We start from the raw sequence: 21,800 nt of genomic DNA on the forward strand, positions 1-21,800 counted from the left end.
TGTTTATCAAAGTATTTTATAGATTTTTTTAGATCAAATATAGGTTCTTAGGTCAACAAACCGTTAGCACATATAAAAGTAGCTGATATGTAATCTAACTTTTTTTTTTTTTTTCAAAAACTTTTTTTTAGGTCAAATATGGGTTCTTATGTTTTTTTTTTAATTATTTTGTATCTATTTAGCATATCAAAGAAATTATTTTAATTCATTTATAATTTTTTATATAGATAAAATTTATTTTAAAAAATATTTATTTTTAGATAATATTTCTAATATGTTTAACTTTGTATGATATGTTTCTCTTTGGTTTTATATAATCGATTTTATGTGCGTCTATTATTATTATTATTTTATTAAATAAAAATCGATTCTAATAAATAAAGTCATTAAATATAATATCTAGATTTATATTTATTTTTTAAATATAATTTTTCTAGTTTTGTCTTTAGTTATCATTAATAATTTTTATTTATTTATTGTTATAAATAATTTTTAATTTATTTAATTAGATGTATGTATAAACTTTTTAATTGATATTTAGGATTATACATGTCAAAAAAAAAATTGAAAAAACTATATATTCAATTTTTTTATTAAAAAAAATAATTATTTGATCTACAACTAAGTGAGTTCAAATAGTTATTTGTTTTCTATTTTATAACTAAATCATTCCATTAATCAAAACTAAATTATACTTTCAGGAAAAGAATTTAGTTGTATCCTCACAACTAACTTTAATGAACGTATTATATGGAATTCTAATTGATTAAATTCTTGGTGAAATCATGATCCCAAAACATTAACTAATTTCAATTGCAAATTTTACAATAAGAGATCATTACTCATTAAAATGTACCAGGTAATTTTATTTTGCTTACTTGTGAGTTGAATAAATTTTTTTTAATAAAAATAAAATGCAAGTCAATATATTTTTTAACTTGAAGAATTTATTTTTTGAATATTAAAGTTACCGCATGTGTTTAACCAAATAAATTAAGAATTACATATATAAATAATTATATTCATCATTTTTTTTCATGTTTTATATTGCGGCACTCTTTTTTAAATTTTTTTTTTATTATAATTTAAAACTTTATTTTAAGAAATTAGATCACAAAAAATTAAAAAAATAAGAAGAAAAAAAAATGAAACACCTTCATAGTTCTTATGAATCGTGAAACCAACCATCGCTGTTTTATGGTGTGTTTGATAATACATTATAAGATAGTTTTATAAAAATATTTTTTAATTTTTAATATTATCATATAAAAAATTCTTAAAAAACATAAGGAAAAAAAAATAAAAATTGAATCACAGTATCAAACACTTTAACCAGTGCCACACAAGCAAGTATGGAAGACTCGAATGCACTTTAATCAGTGCTCGTTTGGCTACGAGGTAGAGGTTGCGTTTCTAAAGAAACGCAATGGCTGAGTGTTTGGTTAAATAAAAAAAGTTGTTTACTGTGTGTGGGTCCCTCAATTTATTGTGTTTTGAGCACAGGAAAATGAAAAGCAGCAAATTGCTGCTTTTTGCATGGCAGCTCTACTGTTCAGTGAACAGTGGATCCTCCACTGTTCACTGAACAATTTTTTTTTTTTTGAAACAATGGTGGCATGCACTGTTCAGTGAACAGTAACAATGGAGCATGCCTCCACGTTGAACAAGTTTTTTTTATATATATATTTTATTTACCAATGTAGTTAATTGATTTTACTCGTGCTATTAACGTGAACAACAATTTTTTTTTGTTTTTTTTAAATTAGTTTAAAGTGAATTAAATTTACTCGTAGTTTAATTTTAATTTTATTCTTGATAATATTTTATCTAATTTTGTAGTTCTTGTCGGATAAATTTTGTACGTAATGGAATTGTAGATAGTTTTTTGTTAAAGTAATTTTTTTAAGTGTGATTTATTTCATGATATAATATCAATAATTAAATCTATAAAATTTAAATTAAAAACCATCAATATTAATATATATTTTTTAAAAATTATTTTATAACCTCAATTTCAAAAACATTCTTAACCAAACACATTAAAATTACTTTTTCTTCAATCTCAATTTTAACCACAGTTTTAACCAAATATCTATTTTTTTCAAACCAACCTCAATTAAAAATACTTTTTATAAAACAATTTTTTTCAAATCACAACCACAACAGCTACCGCAATACCAAACACAATAATCATATCGTATCTAGCTCAAAGCTCTCGAGCACCAGTCACGAAACCAGCTTTCATTTTCACTTTCAAAACCCACTTTTAACCATGGATAATCCGACCGAATCGGAACTCTCTAACCCAGCTTCACCTTCTCCAGCTCCTCCGGCTCCGACTGCGGCTCCATCTCCATCTCCTTGTACCACTCCTGATTTGGCTCCACATCCAGTTACATCTCAAGTAATAGCTCCAAATCAGACGCCAGTTCCTGACCCGACCCCAAACCCAGCGCCAGTTACATCTCAAGTTCCTGACCCGACCCCAAACCCGGCGCCAGTTCCTGACCCTACCACAAATCCAGCTCCAGCTCCTGATTCCACTCTATCTCCGGCTCCGGCTGCCTCTATCACTACCCTTACGTCTCGGGTAGTGAAAAAAGGTGACGTTTTATATGTTTGCATTTTGTTCAAAGTCTGGTTTTTGAGTGTTTACTCCTTTTGGGACTTTTTTAATGGGTTTCTGACTGGGCTAGTTTCTGGAATAATTGTCAGAGGTGTGTATGTACGCTGACATTATTGAATAATTGCTTGATTAAGGAAATTTTTTTTGATTGTTTCATGTAAAATCTGTTTCACCGTGTTCAGTAAAAGGCCACTCTGCTATTATTGATAGTGAAATTTGACTAGCTGTCATTCTTGAATCCTATAATTTTTGTTCCAACAATGTTACGGAATTTACCAGCATAAGCTAGCAGATGGCCTTGTGTGTCTTGCTTAGGAAACCATCTTAATTTATCATGTACAAGTGACATTAATTATTCTGTATTCATGAATTTTAATTGTGGTTTGATGGCCACCCACCATTGATATTTCACATTTAGTTTGGTGCTTGCATGTTTTGTATGTAATTGTTGAAAGTTTGATTATATATAATGCAGATGGATTAAAAATTTTATCTGCATGAAATTTTTCAGGTCTTCCAGACAACCTGATGTACAAGAATCGTCTGCAAGAGTACACACAAAAATCATCTTTACAGCTCCCTGTATATCAAACTTTCAATGAAGGGCCTGCTCATATGCCAAGGTTTAGATCGACTGTGTGGGTAGATGGAGCACGGTATAGATCCCAAAGAACTTTCTTGCATCGAAAAGCAGCTGAACAAGATGTTGCGAACCTTGCACTTGAGAGTATCTTAAACAGAGTAAAGGATGAAGGATGTCCACTTCTACTCGGGGTCTGTGAAAAAATTGTAAATTTTACCTTGTCAAATGCTATTAGTTCTTTTCTTCTTCGTCCTTTTGTTGTTGGTCTTCAGGAGGGAATTTTTGCATATTTTAGTTTTTTATTTTAGGCTAATTACATTCTTCCAAAGATTAAGTTCTTGTTGTGACAAGCTATGTGGCATCCTTCAGTTTTAAAAAACAACAATAGTTTTTTTTGTTCAAATAAGTTATCGCTGGTTGTCTTTAATCTTCATGTCAATGTATAGATCCCTCCCCTGTTTGCTTGGCGGTGAATGCCATAGTCCTTGGGAAATTTGTTTACTAGGTTCAAGGGATGCTGCCTGTAATGTAATATTGCTGATCACTATATTTCAATACTTGATTTACAGTTCATTCTACACTGACTTTGATTTTTTAAAATCCCTTCTTATTGATGCATATAAATGAATAGAAAAAGGCATTGCACTGAAGCATAATGGTTTTGATACTATTTATATACAAACAGTTTTAGTATGTTGGTGCCAGTTTTTCTTAAAATGTTGCTTTGTGTCTTACCTTTCCTTGCTTTTCACTTTCTGTTGTTTGGTTATAATTTTTAATCTGTCCTGTAAGTCAAGGTGAATATGGAATAGCCCAGTTAGAGCACTGTGTCGTGACAAGAATGTTGATTTTGCTTCTTCCTTGTCCATTGTTTTCTTGTGTGGTTATATTTACAGGACACGGTGTTTTGCAAATCCATTCTGAATGAATTTGCAGTGAAGGTGAATCGGGAAAAACCCACTTACAACACTGTTCAGTCCCCTGGGCTGCTGCCTGTTTTCATATCTACTTTGGTTTTTGATGGTGTAAGTTATACTGGCGATGCTGGCAGAAACAAGAAAGAGGCTGAGCAATTGGCAGCACGTGCTGTGATCCTTTCTCTTTTAGGTACCCCAACCTATATTTTGAATTGGGAATTTGCTTCATAATACTGATTTTTTATATATATATATGGGTCATGAGAGTGATTGACTAATTCAAGCTGTGAAACAGGTAATTCTGGGTCATCAAAAATTCTTTATGAAATAATCAAGTCTAAAAGCAAACTCTATGCTGCATTGGATAGGGTCAAGGACCCAAGCCATTCCCAACCCAACATTGTACCTGTGGCAGTAAAAGTTGGACATTGCTCTGAAACCACAGTCGATCAAGAGCAAGAGGGAAGCACTGGTGTTGTTAGGGATGCTGTACCAGTGAGTGCAATTGCACCTGCAGCTTCAGGAATGCATCCTTCTCACCATGTCCCCAAGAGACCAAGACCAGATCCGCACCCTGTTTCAGAACAGCCTCTGGGTGTTGACTTTGGTTCTAGTTCAGCCAAAAAGAAGAGGAAGAACAAGAAAAAGGCTAACAAAGAAACTGATACCCAGTAAGTTTTAGTATCTTTTTCTGCGGTTGCTGCTGTGTTATTTTGTTTATTTTTGCTTGTGATGGATCATATGTTGAATTCTTCTTCTGAATTTGCATGTGCATGTGTTTTCTAAATGCTTTATGGGTTTGACAATGTGTGAATAAACCAACTTCCATAATTCATCTTTACACGATCAATCTGTGCTGTTTGCTAAGAACAAATCTTCTGGAAGCAAACCTGAAGATAATATTGATACAAAAGGATCACCTTCCACCTCCGAAATTTTGTTTTTCTGGAAGTAACCTGAATTTGTTTTTAGGGGAATGTACTTCTATTAAACTTACAAGGCTGATTTATTTCAGTTTATCATTCCATCCATATTGAATGAACACCTTTGTACTTCCATTCATTTCTTTGAAGCTCGTTTTTGTGCAACATGCAGGTTTCCTACTGATGCCATTCCTCTGAATCAAGCATCACCTTGTTCTGTAGCCCAATGAATAGCCTGACCTGTGTTTTTCTGCTCCTGCCAGCAGTTAATGACTCTTTATGGGTATGCATATTTTTATTAGGTGTATATACTAAAACTCGTTATTTGTTGTAAAAAAGGATCAGACATGAGACACTAATGGTAGGAACTATGGACGTTGTTCTGTAGAAATAGTTTTTTTTTTGTTTATGATTATTGGTCTTCTATGCTTCCTTTTTACTGATATGATAGCTAACAACAATAAATGAGTGTGTACCCTAAGCTGCTTCATTCAGACATAAAGCTTGCAACAGCGTCCATGGCATGTATTCTGCTCCAACTTTTCATGACATTTATGGGGCAAGAGAGTTTAACCCTGTGCAGAAAGCCCCGGTTGTTTTTGAGGATTTAGTTCCATAAATTGAAGAGTCATGTGAAGGTCCATTTGTATATTTTGGCTAGTTGAGATTTACTCCCTCAAATGTTAGACTTGAATTGGGCCAGCATTTTCTTCCATGTTTTTGTGGGTGGCCTTCTCTAGCTACTTAGTTTTGTTGTTTGTCAGAAAGAAGTTTCATTTTGGAGGATAGGTTGTTATGAAAAGTGGAATTATTTGTCATGAAAATTATAGTTGAAAAACATTTAAAATGACTTATTAATGTTTTAATTTATTTTTTAAGTTTATTAGAAGAATGAAAACCAAATATGAATGAAAAAAAAAAACTAATTTTATAAATTATTTAAGATAAAATAAATATTTATAAAAAAATAAGATTAAATACAAAATTTTAATTTAAAAACTAAAAAAGAATAAAGAATAAAGATTAATCAAAATAAATTAAGTTTTAAGATATCAAATTGAAATGTGTGTGTGTGTGGCAATTAAAATATTAAAAATTAACTTTGAAGTATAAAATTGTCTAGATTAAAAATTAAAAAAAGAAGAAGAAAAAAGCCGCCCAGCCTCCTCATTGAAGCATGCAGCTGCATTTATAAAATTGAACTGAATTTCAAATGGGTGCCTCGTTCGGTTTCTATGGTGAACTCGGTTAAGTTCTTGAAAATATTTTTAAATAAAATGATGCTAGAAAGGGTTGGGCTCAAGATTAATTATAATTACGGGAGCCAGAAATAAAAAATAAAAGTTCTAATAAATTTTTGAAGTCAGGAATATAATTTAATTTACAGAAGACCCACTGAAAGGTGTTTATGTGGCAAGCAAAATTCATGTGATGTGATGATTTTTAAACTGATTTCAATATGATTACCTGTAAGATTGATGCATGCTTTCACTATTTTTTCTTTTACGAAAATCAAAGAACTTTATCGATGGAAGCGTTGGACAAAAGAGGGCATCAAGAAGATGGCTTGCAAATGCATGAATCAAGCTACAAAATCATTGATCTTCCTAGCATAGTTTCTTATAAGATCTGAAACCTAATTTAAATCGAGTTTTTTTTAATTAAATTAGACAAGACATTGATCTGATTTTTTTAAAGAAAAAACAAAACAACTTGTTTTAATGAAACACCAAGTAACCAAGTCCCTCTCTCGGGTTAGTTTCCAGTTCGGTCTGCATTGTTTTGCCAGCAGACATGCAACGTTGTTTCCTTCTGTTAAAAGCATGGCTGAAGCTGATACTCTTCTAGAGAGTGTTTGTCTACAATGTTGTGTATATTTTGTTTAAAATATACAATACAAATAATATTTGATAACCAAAAAAAATATATAAATTACTATTCATGAATCCAATTAAATTATGCATTTATGGAAAATAAAAGCAGGTCCTACCAGTTTCTTGTGGCTGCACCATGCTGCATTGTTCAGTGAACAGTGCAGTATTCATCCACATTTATATTGTTTGCATGGACAATATTTTTTTTTTTAATTATTTTTTTTGAAAAATCAGTTAATATTTTTTTTTAAAAAAAATCGTTATTTTTTTTAAAATTATTTTAAAGTGAATTAAATTTATTCGTACTATAATCTTAATTTTATTCCTGATAATATTTTACCTAATTTTATTGCACGCTCAAAAAATCATGGAAACTGTAGTTTCTTGTTCGGATGAATTTTGTATGTAATAGAATTGTAGATTGTTTAATGGAACAATAAATTTTTTTTTTATATAAGTATGATTTATTCCACGATGTAATAGCAATAGTTAAATTTACAATATTTAAATTAAAAACCATAAATATTAATATATATATATATATATATATATTTAAATTATTTTATAACTTTAATTTCAAAAGCATTCTTAACCAAATACATTAAAATATTTTTTATTCAACCTCAATTTCAACATAATTTTAACCAAACATCTATTTTTTTAAATCAATCTCAATTAAAAGTACTTTTTATAAAATAATTTTTTTCAAACTACAACAACTATCGCAATACCAAACACACTTTTCAAGTTGTTCCATGACTCGGGTCAATATAGTGTGTGATCAAGTCAAAACCTTTTGATTTTTTTTAAATGATATTATTTTTATTTTTTTATAGAATAAAAAAAATTAATTTCATCCGGGTTAGCTCGGTTCAACCTATTTGACCCTTGACTTGAGATTTATCCCGGATTTATCCGGGTTGAGTTTAAAGACCATGCTTTACCATGAATTATTTAACTTAAATGCATTGTAGAAAATCAAGGATGAACATTTCATCTATATGCCTACCTTAGACACGAAGAAGGAGAACTAAAAATGCTGCACAGGATCAAGCCAACATAACAGATCTGATTCTCCTTCCTCATTAATTGTTCAAGTTACCTTCCTCAAAGTGGAGGTTTATGTTAGACGACCTACGGTGTGATCTTCGCACTACAATATGACGTTTTGTTTTCTTAAGCTTCAACTTGATATAGATGCTTGCGGAGATCAGAACTCATTAATTTCTTGTACAAAACAAAATTCAACTCAAAACTCGCTGTTTCTTCTTAAGATATTAGGTGAATTCTTAAATTTATAAAGTTTCATCACTATATCTTATAATATTTTATTTTTTATTAGAAGAAAAAATAAGACGGTAGAATTCAAATTCAAAAGTACGTGTTCAATTAATGAGTTTTCAGTACCATAATAAAGAACTGGTTGCTTCAAAAATTTAAATTTCTTGGGAGAAGCTCTGACAATATGATTATACATTGCTGTCAAAGACTCTAGATGTATTATGTGGGTCAGGAAAAATGTAGCAACGGAAACCTATCTGCTCTTCCATGCTGGTAAATGAAAAAGGGGACAAAGAAAAAGGAGTGAATGTAGTAGAGAGATCAACCTTAATATCCATTGAAGAACAAATAATAATAATAATCAATGTTAAAAATAATGAGGAGGAAGAACATGCCAGGTGGATTGAGCAAGCACGTAGTCTTATTGTTTTAGCTTGTAGACCACAAAAGTATTTTTTCTTTTTTATAGCTTTTTTAGTCTTAATATGAGCAATTAGCAACAGTATCTCTCAAGTTAATTAACAATGGTGGGGTTTCAAGAGAAAAGATGAACCCAAAATAAAGAAATTAGAGTGTCTTTACGATGTGTGTTGATCTGTACATAGAGATGAGGTCCAGTAAAGTTATTACAGAGAAACAACACATCTCCTTGAAACAAGGAGCTTGCCTTATTCCAATGCCAGCTCTAACATCTGTGTCATTTTTTATCCTTTGCGTTTTTCTTGTCTGACAGAAAACATGGACGATGATCTTCTTAGGGTTTGCAAAAGATATAGTTAAAATGTCTTTGATGATTAGCCAAAGAATTTTAACTTCAATATATTGTTGTTCTGTCTTCTTTATAATACAGGGTAAGGTGGCTTCTGGTGTACGGCCGACTGGATAATTTTTCTACCCTAAACTATATCTCCACTCCTCAAAGTCTTGTTAACTTTCTCCATTGACGATGAGTTTATTTTATGCCCAATAATGCTTAGTTAAATATTCGTTAATGTTGTGGTCCTTTGCGTTATTATAGATCTAGGCATGTAGCTGATGAATATATCATATATTTAAACGTACCAAAGTCAAAAGACAAAGTTTTACATATGTGAATTCCTGAGGATCACGCTTGTCTGATTGATTAATTTAACAAAATAGGACGTTCATTGAGTTTAGATGTGACAATATCATATACGGAGTGTTTATTTAGTATTTTTCATTGTCGAAGAGATAAGTACAAGAAAGATATCAATATATTTGGTGAAAAGGATAGAAACGAAAAACATAAAACATAAGATTTATTTTTAAAATAATTTTAAAAGTAAATTTTTATATTTTCAAAATAAAAAATATATCCAAAAATATCATATCTTTCCTCTATCCATAATCTTGTATCCATATAATCAAAGAATCATTTTAATCTAATAGGTTAAGCTATTAGATAATGTTTCAATATATGATTTATATTATTCTTTAATATATTCGTTCAAGTGAAAGCTCTTCGGGGTTAAAAGTTGTATAAATTCACACTACATTGTACTTAAGTTTTATCAAATAAATAGATATGGTGAGATTCAAACTCGAAATTGTTTGGACATTAAGACTCTGATACTATGTCAAAAAAATCATCTCAATCTAATAACTTAAACTATTAAATAAAATTCTAAAATATAATTTATATTATTATCTAATACATACAAATATAATACATAATTTTCTCTTTTGATTTATGCCAAATGGTTTTCTCCGGTAAATCTCTTTAATTATATAGCAAGAATCATGAACATATTGATGGTTACCAAGCTATTTGCACTGAACTGAATAGTTTATAAAAGAAAATAATTATGAGTTTAAACCCACCTTTGCATGAGTTTCAACTAAGGTGTGCTAGTTTTATAATAATAAAAAAAAATCTTCAAATTCATGCATTTCAAGATGCATGGTCCTAACTCTTAGAAGTATTGAATTTCTTTTCTGTGTCGGATCTCTGATTTGGTCCTCGCAATAAGTAGCCATACCACTAAGAAAACATGGCGGGGTTCAAAACCATAATCACGCAACCATGCTAACATGTGAGAAATTCTGGAAACAAAATTAGTGAACTGTTGAAAAGGAATTTTCAATGTCAAATAGTTGATGAATTATACCAATCAAGTGTTTGGTTGCAACAATTTTATAATCACCAAAGCGAGCTCACACAGTAGCATGGAATGTAAGAAAATCATAAAATAGGACATGAATCCACGTGCTCAAGCTACAAGGAAAGATTGCAGGAAGCACCCTCTCTGCATTAGTCTAAGTTCTTGAAGGTGACAGTAACTACATGGGAATCTGAAAGACGTGGGATTGCCGATACATCCGCCGAGGCTTTTGCTGATTTGCCCTAATTACCTTCCCCTTTCTTCTTCTTCTTCTTCTTCTTCTTCTTCCATTTTTATTCACCAATCTGCCAGCTAACAATCCCAATACAAAGATCAAATAAATTCTTTTATTAGTTCATTATTGAAATAAAATACTAGTTTCTTGGACTTTTAACCACCAATCACACTTAGCTTAGTGAAAGGATTACATGCAAATTATATGTTATTAATATAATACCATTATCTTTGAGTTTCTACAAATAGGGGCTAGAGGTTGTTTTCTTTCTTCATATGCTAGCCTTAGCTTGAGCTAGACCAAAGGAAGTTCGAGTTCTAGTTTATTCTCTCTCAATGGCACTAGCCAAGGACCGTATGGATTCGGTTCAAACTTGCGCCCTTTATGGAAATGTGATGGGGGATCTTTCCTCCTTGGGGCCTAATTATGGATTTGAAGGAGAGGGAGATAGGAACTTTGAGAAAAATAGTGGGCTTATGATCAAGAATTTAGCTTTGAGCTCTTCTCCTCCTTCTCTTGGCAGTCCAAGCAGTGCAAATTCTGGTGAACTCGTGTTTCAGGCTACTGACAATCAAGTTGAGGAAGCTCATTCTTTGATCAACTTCAAAGGTACTGGATTTGATAGTATCATGCATGCTAATGGATCTTTGATTAGCTTTGAGCAAAGTAATAGGGTTTCTCAAACTAGCAGTCACAAAGATGACTACTCAGATTGGGAGGGTAATTTGAGCTGCAATTACCAGTGGAACCAAATCAATCCAAAATGTAACGCAAATCCTCGGTTGATGGAAGATCTTAATTGCTATCAAAGTGCAAGCAACTTCAACTCCATAACCAACAGTGCTGAGAAGGAAAACCATGGTGATTGGTTATACACTCATGAATCCACAATTGTTACTGATAGCATTCCCGATTCTGCAACACCAGATGCCAGCAGCTTCCATAAGCGTCCCAATATGGTATTGTCATCAATTATAATCCCCATGTTCTTCATAATTGTTGCTGACCCTTTTCTTGAGTTATAAATCAATGACAAAATTCATGGTCCTAACATTGGAAGTGATTTTGGTTGCAGGGAGAGAGTGTGCAGGCTCTAAAGAAGCAACGCGACAGTGCCACAAAAAAACCGAAACCCAAGTCTGCTGGTCCAGCTAAGGATCCACAAAGTATTGCTGCCAAGGTTTGCTTCAACATTTCAAGGCTTACCAGGTTTCAATATAAAATTACTAATCTTGCTCTCAAATTAAGCAAAATGATTTTGATCCCTCAGAATCGACGAGAGCGGATTAGCGAGCGCCTTAAGATGTTGCAGGATTTAGTCCCTAACGGCTCCAAGGTAAACTTCAATTTCAGTTGCATTTCCCCATGGCTTCTACAGACAAGAATGACCATGAGTTTCTTGTAAAATTGGATCCAGTTTATTAATTCTATGTTCTTAATGATATATCACACAGGTTGATTTGGTTACTATGCTAGAGAAAGCCATTAGTTATGTTAAGTTTCTTCAATTGCAAGTAAAGGTATTTACTTCGATAAATTATATCTCCTTAGTTTTTCCTATTTTATAGAATGTAATGGTGTAAATTGATCCTTGACATTTCTTCTTCTTTTTGCTCCTGCAGGTGTTGGCCACTGATGAACTCTGGCCAGTTCAAGGTGGTAAAGCTCCTGATATTTCTCAAGTGAAGGGAGCCATTGATGCCATACTTTCATCTCAGACTAAAGACAGAAATTCAAACTCAAGCTCAAAGTGAGGAGTCCAAGAAAATCCAAGAAGAAAAAAGAGAAGTGATTTCCATGTGATTATATCATGTGAAAACAATTACTTCACAGGCAAAGAAAAATCTTTGTTTTGGAAATAGGCAACGCTGGATTTTGTAGCAAATATTTCGTTTGTTTTCATGTGGAGATCTTGTAGACTTGTAATCAAATCTTATTTCCATGATCATGTAATGAAAACTGTGACTGCAATATTCTTGTCCCAGTTTCTAAATTCCAGAGAATCTATCCTTTTTCTTTTTTTCTTTTTATCTTCATGTTAATTACTTGAAGACTCCTACACGAAGATCTATATTAATTAATCAACAATTTAAGTATGAATTCTTTATCAATATCTTTCATTCTTAGTACACACAAAAAATTTAGCTAGTCATCAAATTGTTCCACCATGTCTCTGCATACAGAAAAAATTTGTATGCATAAGAGCAATTACATGGTATATAAGGGAATCTGCTGAACTAACAATTTAGTGTAGCTGATTTCCTGACTCCATACTTATCGAAAGAAGACATTGATTGATTTTTTCTTGGAATTTACTCAAAGAAATAATTAAATAATAAAAAAATACTAACAATATCTATATATAAGTTATGTTTCTTCAAAATAAAAACAACACTAATATTGGAATTTACTCGTATTTTCCATTTGTTTTCCTCAAAAAGTGAGGTCAAAAGGGACTAAGAAATATGCATATTTGTTTTTTCAGTAGAAACAATATTTTTTAAAATTTTAATTTTTTTTTACATGTTTTGGATTGCTAATATCAAAATTAAATTTCTAAAAATAATTTTTTTTTATATACATTTTAAAACAAAAAACACTTGAAAAAAAGAGATCCCGAATTTGTGACCTTTAAAAGGAGATCCCAAATTTTTAACAGCCAGGTTGTCGCCTGTGGGACTTTCCACCTCCTTTTAATGGCGTAAAATTGATTCCATCATGTACTAAGATTTTCAGTTTTTAGTAAACTACATTTAAACAATAGCATCTTCAAGAAAAGAAGAAGAATATCAATGATACAAGAAAAATATCAATGATGAAAAAAGAATATCAAGAACATCAATGATGAAAGGGAGCATCGACTTTTCACCAAGGTTTTCTTTTGGCTTCTCTTTGATGAGTAAATTATTAAAAAAAAAAAAAACAAAATAAATTATTTTCTTCGATGCCTAATATGTTGTTTTACTAAAATTTAAGGGTTTTAAATCCCAATCGAAACAAAAAATGAAGGTTAAAAAAAGAGAAGAATTATTATGAAAAGGAATTTTGGAGACAATTATGAAAAGGGTTATGATATAATAGAGAATCACAGGTACAAGCTGTCGAGCATGTAATTGCACATGACAATGCATAGCTTACAATATGCACCTATATGATAAGAATTAAATTTATGTAAATTCATCTACGCAAATGTAGCTCGGCCAGCAAACACCTAAGGGTCTTGTTCATCATTAGCTAGCTCATACACCGGCAAAAGATCTTCATAGGAAAAAAAATCTGGGATCTACACATTGACTCTCCAATTGTTGCTGATGAGCTAAGAAATATTCTTTTTATAAAGCAAAATTTGGGATTTTCGGACTTTTATAGTGTTTATTATTGTAAATTGAATAACAAAATACACATCCGACCAATAGTATATTTAAAGAGAGAATGCAAAATTATACACAAAAACTTGAATGTGATCCATGGGATCATGCATCACTTGTGATATCGATCATCTCCGAAATTAATTGTATTAAATTTGAATTGTGATTAAAAATTGTTATGTAGCATTTTTGTTTATGTAGTCTTACTTATTTTATAATCGCCAGGTACTTTATTCTATATAATATAATTAATTTTTGTTTTTGTTGGAGTGAGTTTAAGGAAGTTGGCTGTATAATTAAAAGGATTGGCTCCATCCTGAATCACTAAGGTAGTCAATAATTGCGTTTATAAAATTTTATATCATTGCATTGTTTTTTTTTTTTTTTGATAGTGATTTTCTCGGTATATATTTATAATATATTTTTATTAGTATTTATTAATAGAATTAACAATAAAGAAATTCAATCAATAAATATCATTATAATATATTAATAGAAAAAATCATCACAAAAAAAATCAACCATTAAATATCACTGCAATATATCTACGGTAAAGAAGTAAGTAATGACAGAAATAGAATATAAGCCATCAAACCAAATTAGTTTTCTCGTCAATATTTGAACTAACCCGAAAAAATTCAATAGTTAAATATTATCGCTATATATGCATGACGGACTTGACGCAAGGTTTAATCTAATTGTGGGAGAGCGAAAAATTAATGCGAGGACATTTTAGTCTGAGCATGTTTCAGTTTTAAATTGCAAGGGATCACATGGCTAATCACATGCATTAATGCGACTTAAACAGGTGTAATGTACAAAGAATAAACTCTAATTAGTTAAATGAAACAGCAGAATGACAACAAACGAATTTCAAAAAAATGGTCAGTGCTTCTCCGGTTTAGTTGGCCACTACAATCATCGTCGGAAACTGCTGGCGTTTAAGAGCATGTACGGCTTCTATGTTGGTCCATGCTGAATAGTCCTTGAACTAAAAGTTTTTATTATTCACTACCTCAAACTTTCAATGGTTTCTCAATTAGCCCTTTCTCATTGGATTCTAAATAAGAGTAATCATTTTCGATAATCCTGAAGTTAACAACCATGTAAATCTCCAATAATCCTTAAATTTATAAAAATCGAACTAGTAATTTCTAAAAAATAATTTAAATAGTTATTAATATAAAAAAAATTGATCAGAATAATCTAGAATTTAATTAAGTGAATCAAATCTAATTTAATCAACTTCCACCTAATTCATTTCCAAACCTGACCCGACTAACTACAATTTTACAGGTAATGAAGCTAATCAAAGCCAAGTTTGGACTTGGCTAGGCCTAGTTTAGCATCTGTGAAACAAGGTACAGTAACTTCTCTTGCTTTCCGTCCCTAGCAAAAAAATCTTAATTGCTGAAACAAAATATCCACAAATTTTTTTAATGTTATGTTATGGTGAAGTACGAGCTTTGTCGCAAATTTTATATCAATTTCTCTGGGTTTTGACACGTGTTTTTTTTTATATAAATTCTTGGATGAATCATTATTAAAAAAAAAAAAGGACATGAAGAAGAAGATATATATAGTCGACAACGTGCATGGCACAATAGTACTATAAGAAGTTTAATTTGATCATTCAATTCATCAATAGATTTCAATAACATTATAATTTCATGATTTCGTGGAACATATATGTATCATATTCTAATTAATACGAATTTCTATGCGTGACAACATTTATCATATTAATTTGATTTGTATAGTTCACCTTGATCCCTTCACGATCTCTATCATATTAATTACCTTTTCTAGAAATGAATCCGTCAAAAAGTCCACACGCGCACACACACATTAATTAATTAAGAAGAGCCAAATGCATTGAAATCCTCTTGTTCCCCAAATGGTTACTCAATATATAATTGTTCTCTTATTGTCTTTCTAAATATTTCTTACAAGATCCTGGATATATGGGGTAACAAATATTTCCCCTGTGTGTCATGGAGTTGTGGATTTGAACGTTGAAGTGAGGGATTATAATTAAGAACAGTCCATTGATAGTTCAGGTACGTAATTATATTTTAATAATTGCAAATGAAAAGTATTTGGAAACACAGTCGTATTTATATTTTTTAAAAAATTAATTTTTCTAGTTAAAAATTAATTTTTTTAATATGTTTTAGATCGTTTTGATATACTGATTTCAAAAATAAATTTTTTAAAAATAAAAAAATATATTATTTTAATATATTTCAACACGAAAAACACTTTAAAAAATAACCGCAACTACATTTTCAAATAAATATTCATTTTTTGAATTTGAAATCAATACGTAATGTGATAGATATTAATGTATTTTGATAAGAAAGACATGGTCTTCTAATCATCCATTAAAAAACAGTATTTCTTGTTTGGCGGATTATATATATATTTATGAAATTAAAAGAGATCGGTAATAACACGATCGAGATGCAAATGATCTGTTATGACAGATCAAGTAACAAAAAATTCAATAAAATCATTCAATTGGCTTCGGCTGTTTTGGAATCTTGTATATCAATACTATATGGTTTTCATTAAATTGTTGTGATTAATGAAGATTAAGCACTTAAATACAATTAAACATATAGAAAAACACAGGAATATAATCTTATATATAGTTTAGGATATTGTATATAATTCATATTTATATAATCACTAATCACGCACCCCCCAATCCCAAATCTTAAATAACAATGCTTTGATGAGAATTTCAAAGAACAAAAACAATCCTGTGATGAGTATCATAAATTTAATTAAAGATATTCATTAAAACAGTGTTGTTTATTAAATGGTAAATTTAATTATATAAAAAAACTCTTTGTCAACCGCTATGCATGATCTAGTATTTGATCTATGTTTAAAATATGTGATTTTATGAACTCCTCGAAATAATAAAAATAAATAAATTAAAGATAGTGTGTCTTCGTACATAATTCTCAACAAATTAGTTTATAAATTCAAAATTTAAATTAAGAGAAGGGGAAAGTAAATAGTAATGATTAAATTAAATGAAGATAACTTGTAAAATCATGTTATGTGGGAGACAAATAAGGATGCCAACGAAAATCCACAAGTTGGATTTTTAATAATCCATCCTCTTATCTTAAACCAAATTTATTATTCATTAAGTATAAAAATTATATTTTTAGATTTGATATTCAGATGTTCTTACCTCATTATAATTTATTATTTAAAATTAAATAAAATATAAGGTTGTGTTTTTTTTTTCTGTATGTGTATGTATCGGATTGAGTTCAAAAATATACAAGTAAAGTTTTTAGATGTACATCAATTTGAAGTATATCTATCGAATTTAAATGAATTTATCATCCCTATAAACTAACAACTCAAAAAATTAGATAGGTGGATTCAAAAAAAAAAAAAAAAAACAAAAATATATATATATATATATCATAAAGAGTTTTAAGGATCTTTATAAAAAATAATAATTAATTAGTATTTATAAGTTTAAAATTAAAAAAAAAAAACAAACCGAATTAAAATCAAGACAAATCAAGTAAGAAAAACTAAACTAAATTAATTTAAACTAATTTTTATTTTAAAAAGTAAAACCAAAACTTGTCAATTTATTATTTATAATTAAAAAAGAATCTTTAAGTTCGAGACGTGGGGGCCAGACTGGTACTTGGGACTAGTCTCATTGCAAATATTTTTATAACTCATGATAAGGTGATTTTCAAGATATTACAGTATTTGAATTGTTTCTTTATTTATTATTTCTGGATATGTATTGTCGCACCCCAAAAAAATAAATCATCTTGCGAGTTCAACTGGCGAATTTTTTTATTTTGGTTTGGTTCTTTGGAGTCGCCACCTAGTATTTTGGTCACTAAGAAACCTAACTGGTCTCAGAGATCGGGTACGGGGACTGGTTGCGTAAAGGGAAGGTATTAGCACCCCAAATACGCCCTACCTAAGGTAAGCTGCATTGTTTTATAGTCTGATAAAAACTAAAGTGTTATTGTACTTCTAGTCGTTGGTCTGTCTATGGTTCAAGAAAAATCCTCCTCGGTAAGAAGGTCTTTTATCTTATCGGGTAAAATCTTAACCGTTCTAACGTCTATACCCAAAACTTTATTAATAATATTTAGGAATACGTTTTACGTATAAATTCGTAATCCCAAATACTAAAAGAAAACAAAAAGATTTTTTTAGAATTTTTGAAATATTGGCCTAGTTCTCATGGCTTGAATAAACTGGTTATTAAAGCCAAAATGCATGTTAATACATATATTGTTTTGAAAATTTTCTTTGTTGTGTGAAAATATGATGTTATAATATTTATATATATATATATATATTGGAGAGACTAGGCCGTATTTTAAAACAAAAACAATTTTTTTGGAAAATATTATTTTTTTATGCTTTTGACGAAAATCAGGTATTTTAATACCGAGCTTGTATCTTTACGGTATAAAAATACAACCCAATATTAATCCACTTTGATAAAAATATGCAGAAAAATCAACAACTTTTTTAGGGACTCTTTAGAAAATTTTTTTGAAAGCAAAAACATTTTTTTATTCTGAAAAAATCTTTGATGTTTTGACGAAACCCGGGTATTTTTAACACTGGTTTTGTATCTTTACAGTATAAAAATACAAACCAACATTGAAACCACTTTAAAAAAAATATGCAGAAAAATCAACAATATTTTTTTAAGATTTTTCAAAATTTTTTTTTTATTATTATATTTTTTATATATATATACATATATATATATACACATATTATAACATATTATATAATATATAATATAAAAACAATTCGGGCTGGGCCGGCCCAAATAAACGGGCCGGACTCAACCCAACAAGGAAAGGTTGGGCCGAATTCGGCCCAGACTGGGTTGGGCCGATCTCGGCCCAACAGGCCATCATGCTTCTTCTGGTCTGGGCCGGACCCGGCCCAGACGTTCATGGGCTGGGCCAGCATCGGGCTGGGCCAGCTTTAGCAGCCCAGCGGGGGGGGGGGAGAATTATTTTTCTCCCCCCCGCCTCCTGCATGCAACATGCAGGAGGCAAGGCTGCCACGAAAGGAATGCAGGGAAGAAGGAACGGGTACCTGGCGTGGAGGCGGTCGCTGGTGGAGCTGCGGTGGCGTGGCTCGCGTACGGCGACTCCGGGCGGTGCTGTGGCGGTTTGAACGGCGGCGAGAGAGACTTGTTTTCAGTGGCTTTCTCTTTGGTTTTTTTTTTTTGGTTTTTGGGTTCGGTTTCTTTGTTTTTGGTTTGTTTCTGCTCTCCCACTCTCTTTTGCTCGTTTTTTTCTCTTCTCCCCCTGTCCTCGGGTCTCTCTCTCTCTCTTCGGTCTCCTCTCTCTCTCCTCCCTTCGGGTTCCCCCTTTTCTTTCGGTTTTCTTCTCTATTTATAGGGGAATAACCGTGGGGGACCATCGTTAGTGCGGTGTAACGGCTGGTCGGCCAATGTCTAAAGGTGGTGGGGGCGAGGAGAGAGAGGCGGGAAGATTTGAAAAAAACAAAAAATGGTTTTCTTCTTCTGCTGCTCTGCCTCGGGGGGAAGGAGGAAGATGAACAGTGTCGTTCAAAACGACACCGTTCTGGGCTTCCCTTTTTTTTTTTTTTTTTTTTTAATATATATGAAACGGCGTCGTTTTGGATAAAACGCGCCGTTTCATTTAAAGGAGCCAAATTCCAGATCAGTCCTCCATTATTTCACCTTCGGTCTCCGCCCCTCTTGTTGGCCGCCTTTTTCACTTTGGTCCTTGGCCTCTGATTTATGCAATTAAGCCCTCAATTGATTAATAAACTTCCAATTTCTTCAATTAAGCCCCTGAAACAATTCCAAACAGCCCCCTCTATCTTTGCGCCTTCTCCAAATTGGTCCCTGGTTTCGGATTTTCACAATTAAGTCCCTAATTGGCCCTTAAACTTCAATATTTATGCAATTGAGCCCCTGATTTGACCCAATAAATTCCTAAAAAATATATTTTGGCCCCAGAACTTAAATTTCTCCAAATTAAAGCCCAAATTGACTTAAAAATCAATTTTTCTTGGAATCAAATCTTCTATAAATTCAAATAAAAATCCAATTAAATCCATAAAAATCTAATTAAGTCCATAAAAATCCAATTAAGTCCATAAAAATCCAAATTCGGGCTTTTCTCCTCAAAACTCAAATTTTTCTTCTCAATAGGGCTTTCATCCTTCAAGAATATACTGTCAAAAAATCAATCCTTGTATTTTTAAATTCCTTGACCAATTTTCTGACTATTTTCCGAGCGCTTCTGCCTCCTGTTATCTTTTTCTAACCTTTTTTGGCTATTTATTTTATTTTTCATGGGGACCCAAAAATGGGTTACAACAGATGCCCCCTCTTTATAATACTTACGGAGCATGAATTTTGCGCAGTAAGTGTTATAAAGATAAACCCGAAACGGAACTCCCGAAACTGATCCGGTCAAAGCTTGATTGATCTGAAACTTTGTCCTTTATAACAATCCTCCTTAGCCCAAAAACTATGATCAAAACTTAGTCATCTCGAGATCCTTATCCAGCGATCCTCTGAATTCTTACATGGAAATCCATCCGAGATCCCATCTGGTGATCTCCTTTAACCTGGAATCCCAACCGGCGATTCCTTTACAAAAAAATGTGTGTATGGTCTCATTATGATGGGTGACCTGCCCGAGTGGAAAGGGAAAGAGTGGTCTCATTCTTTGGGTGACCTACCCAGGGGGAAGAATGCTTAGTAAACTCCATGCTTTTTCTAAGAAATGGTTTCAATATGAGGTCCCTTCTGGCGACCTTCCTTGATGAATGTCGAAGTACGAGATCCCTTCTGGCGATCTCAAATAACTTGGAATCCCATCTGGCGATTCCTTTTATTCAAAGCTGAAATATTAGGTCTCTTCTGACGACCTCCATCGAAATATGAGATCCCTTCTGGCGATCTCCTTTAGCCAAACAACTTGGAATCCTATCTGGCGATTCCTTTTATACCAAAGCTGAAATTTGAGGTCCCTTCTGGCGACCTCCATTGATGAATATCGAAAACGAGACCCCTTCTGGCGATCTCAAACAACTTGGAATCCCATCTGGCGATTCCTTTTATTCAAAGCTGAAATATGAGGTCCCTTCTGGCGACCTTCATCGAAATATGAGATCCCTTCTGGCGATCTCCTTTAGCCAAACAACTTGGAATCCCATCTGGCGATTCCTTTTATACCAAAGCTGAAATTTGAGGTCCCTTCTAGCGACCTCCCTTGATGAATATCGAAAACGAGACCCCTTCTGGCGATCTCAAACAACTTGGAATCCCATCTGACGATTCCTTTTATTCAAAGCTGAAATATGAGGTCCCTTCTGGCGACTTCCATCGAAATATGAGATCCCTTCTGTCGATCTCAACAACTTGGAATCCCATTTGGTGATTCCTTTTTACTGAATGCTATCGATGTCGTTCTTCCTGCTGGCAGGGTTTGAAAACCATTATCTTCTCTTCTTGTTGTTCTAGAATCATCTCAATGATTCTTTCTTCGTCCATAATCTTGTTGGAATGCGCTAAGATCTCCTCCTGTAACGATCCAAAAAATATATATGCAATGATTTATGATTAGATGCAATGCATGCATTTATACCTGGTTTTGAAACATAGGTCCCAGCCTCTTCTTCTAGTTCATGAGACTCCCTCTTAACATGAACTTGCTTTTGAAGTCGTATGCTGGATTTATCTCTCGTGTTGCCTATCATATTCTTGGAGAAGAAGTCTTTGACTTTCTTCAAGTAGTCCTTTTCTCAAAATGTATGACTTGTATTTGCCTCTCTGTCATGCTTTTGTCAAATGCTTTAGCTTGGT

At 32.0% G+C, this 21,800-nt stretch overlaps 2 protein-coding genes across 4 annotated transcripts; both read left to right on the forward strand.

Moving 5' to 3' along the window:
• Nucleotides 1-2,180: 2,180 nt before the first annotated feature.
• LOC118028847 (uncharacterized) lies at nt 2,181-5,903 on the forward strand. 3 transcript variants are annotated; one of them, XR_012168303.1, is made up of 6 exons: nt 2,181-2,603; nt 3,138-3,415; nt 4,106-4,316; nt 4,422-4,797; nt 5,222-5,332; nt 5,563-5,903. XR_012168303.1 is itself a non-coding variant. In XM_035032571.2 (5 exons), exons 1-5 carry the CDS (start codon nt 2,273-2,275, stop codon nt 5,277-5,279), a joined length of 1,254 nt encoding a protein of 417 aa, XP_034888462.1. In that variant the 5' UTR covers nt 2,181-2,272; the 3' UTR covers nt 5,280-5,488. The 3 variants fall into 3 exon arrangements, 2 of the variants coding, with proteins under 2 accessions (XP_034888462.1, XP_034888464.1); XM_035032571.2 differs by lacking the exon at nt 5,563-5,903 and having other exon boundaries at nt 5,222-5,488; XM_035032573.2 differs by lacking the exon at nt 5,563-5,903 and having other exon boundaries at nt 2,182-2,603; nt 3,138-3,400; nt 5,222-5,488.
• Nucleotides 5,904-10,861: 4,958 nt separating this feature from the next.
• LOC118028848 (putative transcription factor bHLH086) lies at nt 10,862-12,555 on the forward strand. Its single transcript, XM_035032574.2, has 5 exons — nt 10,862-11,521; nt 11,638-11,742; nt 11,833-11,898; nt 12,017-12,082; nt 12,185-12,555. The coding sequence occupies exons 1-5, from the start codon at nt 10,898-10,900 to the stop codon at nt 12,314-12,316; spliced, it is 993 nt and encodes a 330-aa protein (XP_034888465.1). The 5' UTR covers nt 10,862-10,897; the 3' UTR covers nt 12,317-12,555.
• The last annotated feature ends 9,245 nt before the right edge of the window (nt 12,556-21,800 follow it).

The sequence above is a fragment of the Populus alba genome, chromosome 17, assembly GCF_005239225.2.
Source record: "Populus alba chromosome 17, ASM523922v2, whole genome shotgun sequence".
Classification (NCBI taxonomy): Eukaryota; Viridiplantae; Streptophyta; class Magnoliopsida; order Malpighiales; family Salicaceae; genus Populus; species Populus alba.

What these genes read in the sequence shown, in the direction of transcription:
- LOC118028847 (XM_035032571.2), top strand. Translation starts at nt 2,273, where the DNA reads ATGGATAATCCGACCGAATCGGAACTCTCTAACCCAGCTTCACCTTCT. An exon ending in GTCTCGGGTAGTGAAAAAAG is followed by an intron (nt 2,604 to 3,137) that starts GTGACGTTTTAT and finishes GAAATTTTTCAG; the next exon opens with GTCTTCCAGACAACCTGATG. An exon ending in TGTGATCCTTTCTCTTTTAG is followed by an intron (nt 4,317 to 4,421) that starts GTACCCCAACCT and finishes GCTGTGAAACAG; the next exon opens with GTAATTCTGGGTCATCAAAA.
- LOC118028848 (XM_035032574.2), top strand. Translation starts at nt 10,898, where the DNA reads ATGGCACTAGCCAAGGACCGTATGGATTCGGTTCAAACTTGCGCCCTT. An exon ending in CACAAAGTATTGCTGCCAAG is followed by an intron (nt 11,743 to 11,832) that starts GTTTGCTTCAAC and finishes TTGATCCCTCAG; the next exon opens with AATCGACGAGAGCGGATTAG. An exon ending in TAGTCCCTAACGGCTCCAAG is followed by an intron (nt 11,899 to 12,016) that starts GTAAACTTCAAT and finishes TATATCACACAG; the next exon opens with GTTGATTTGGTTACTATGCT.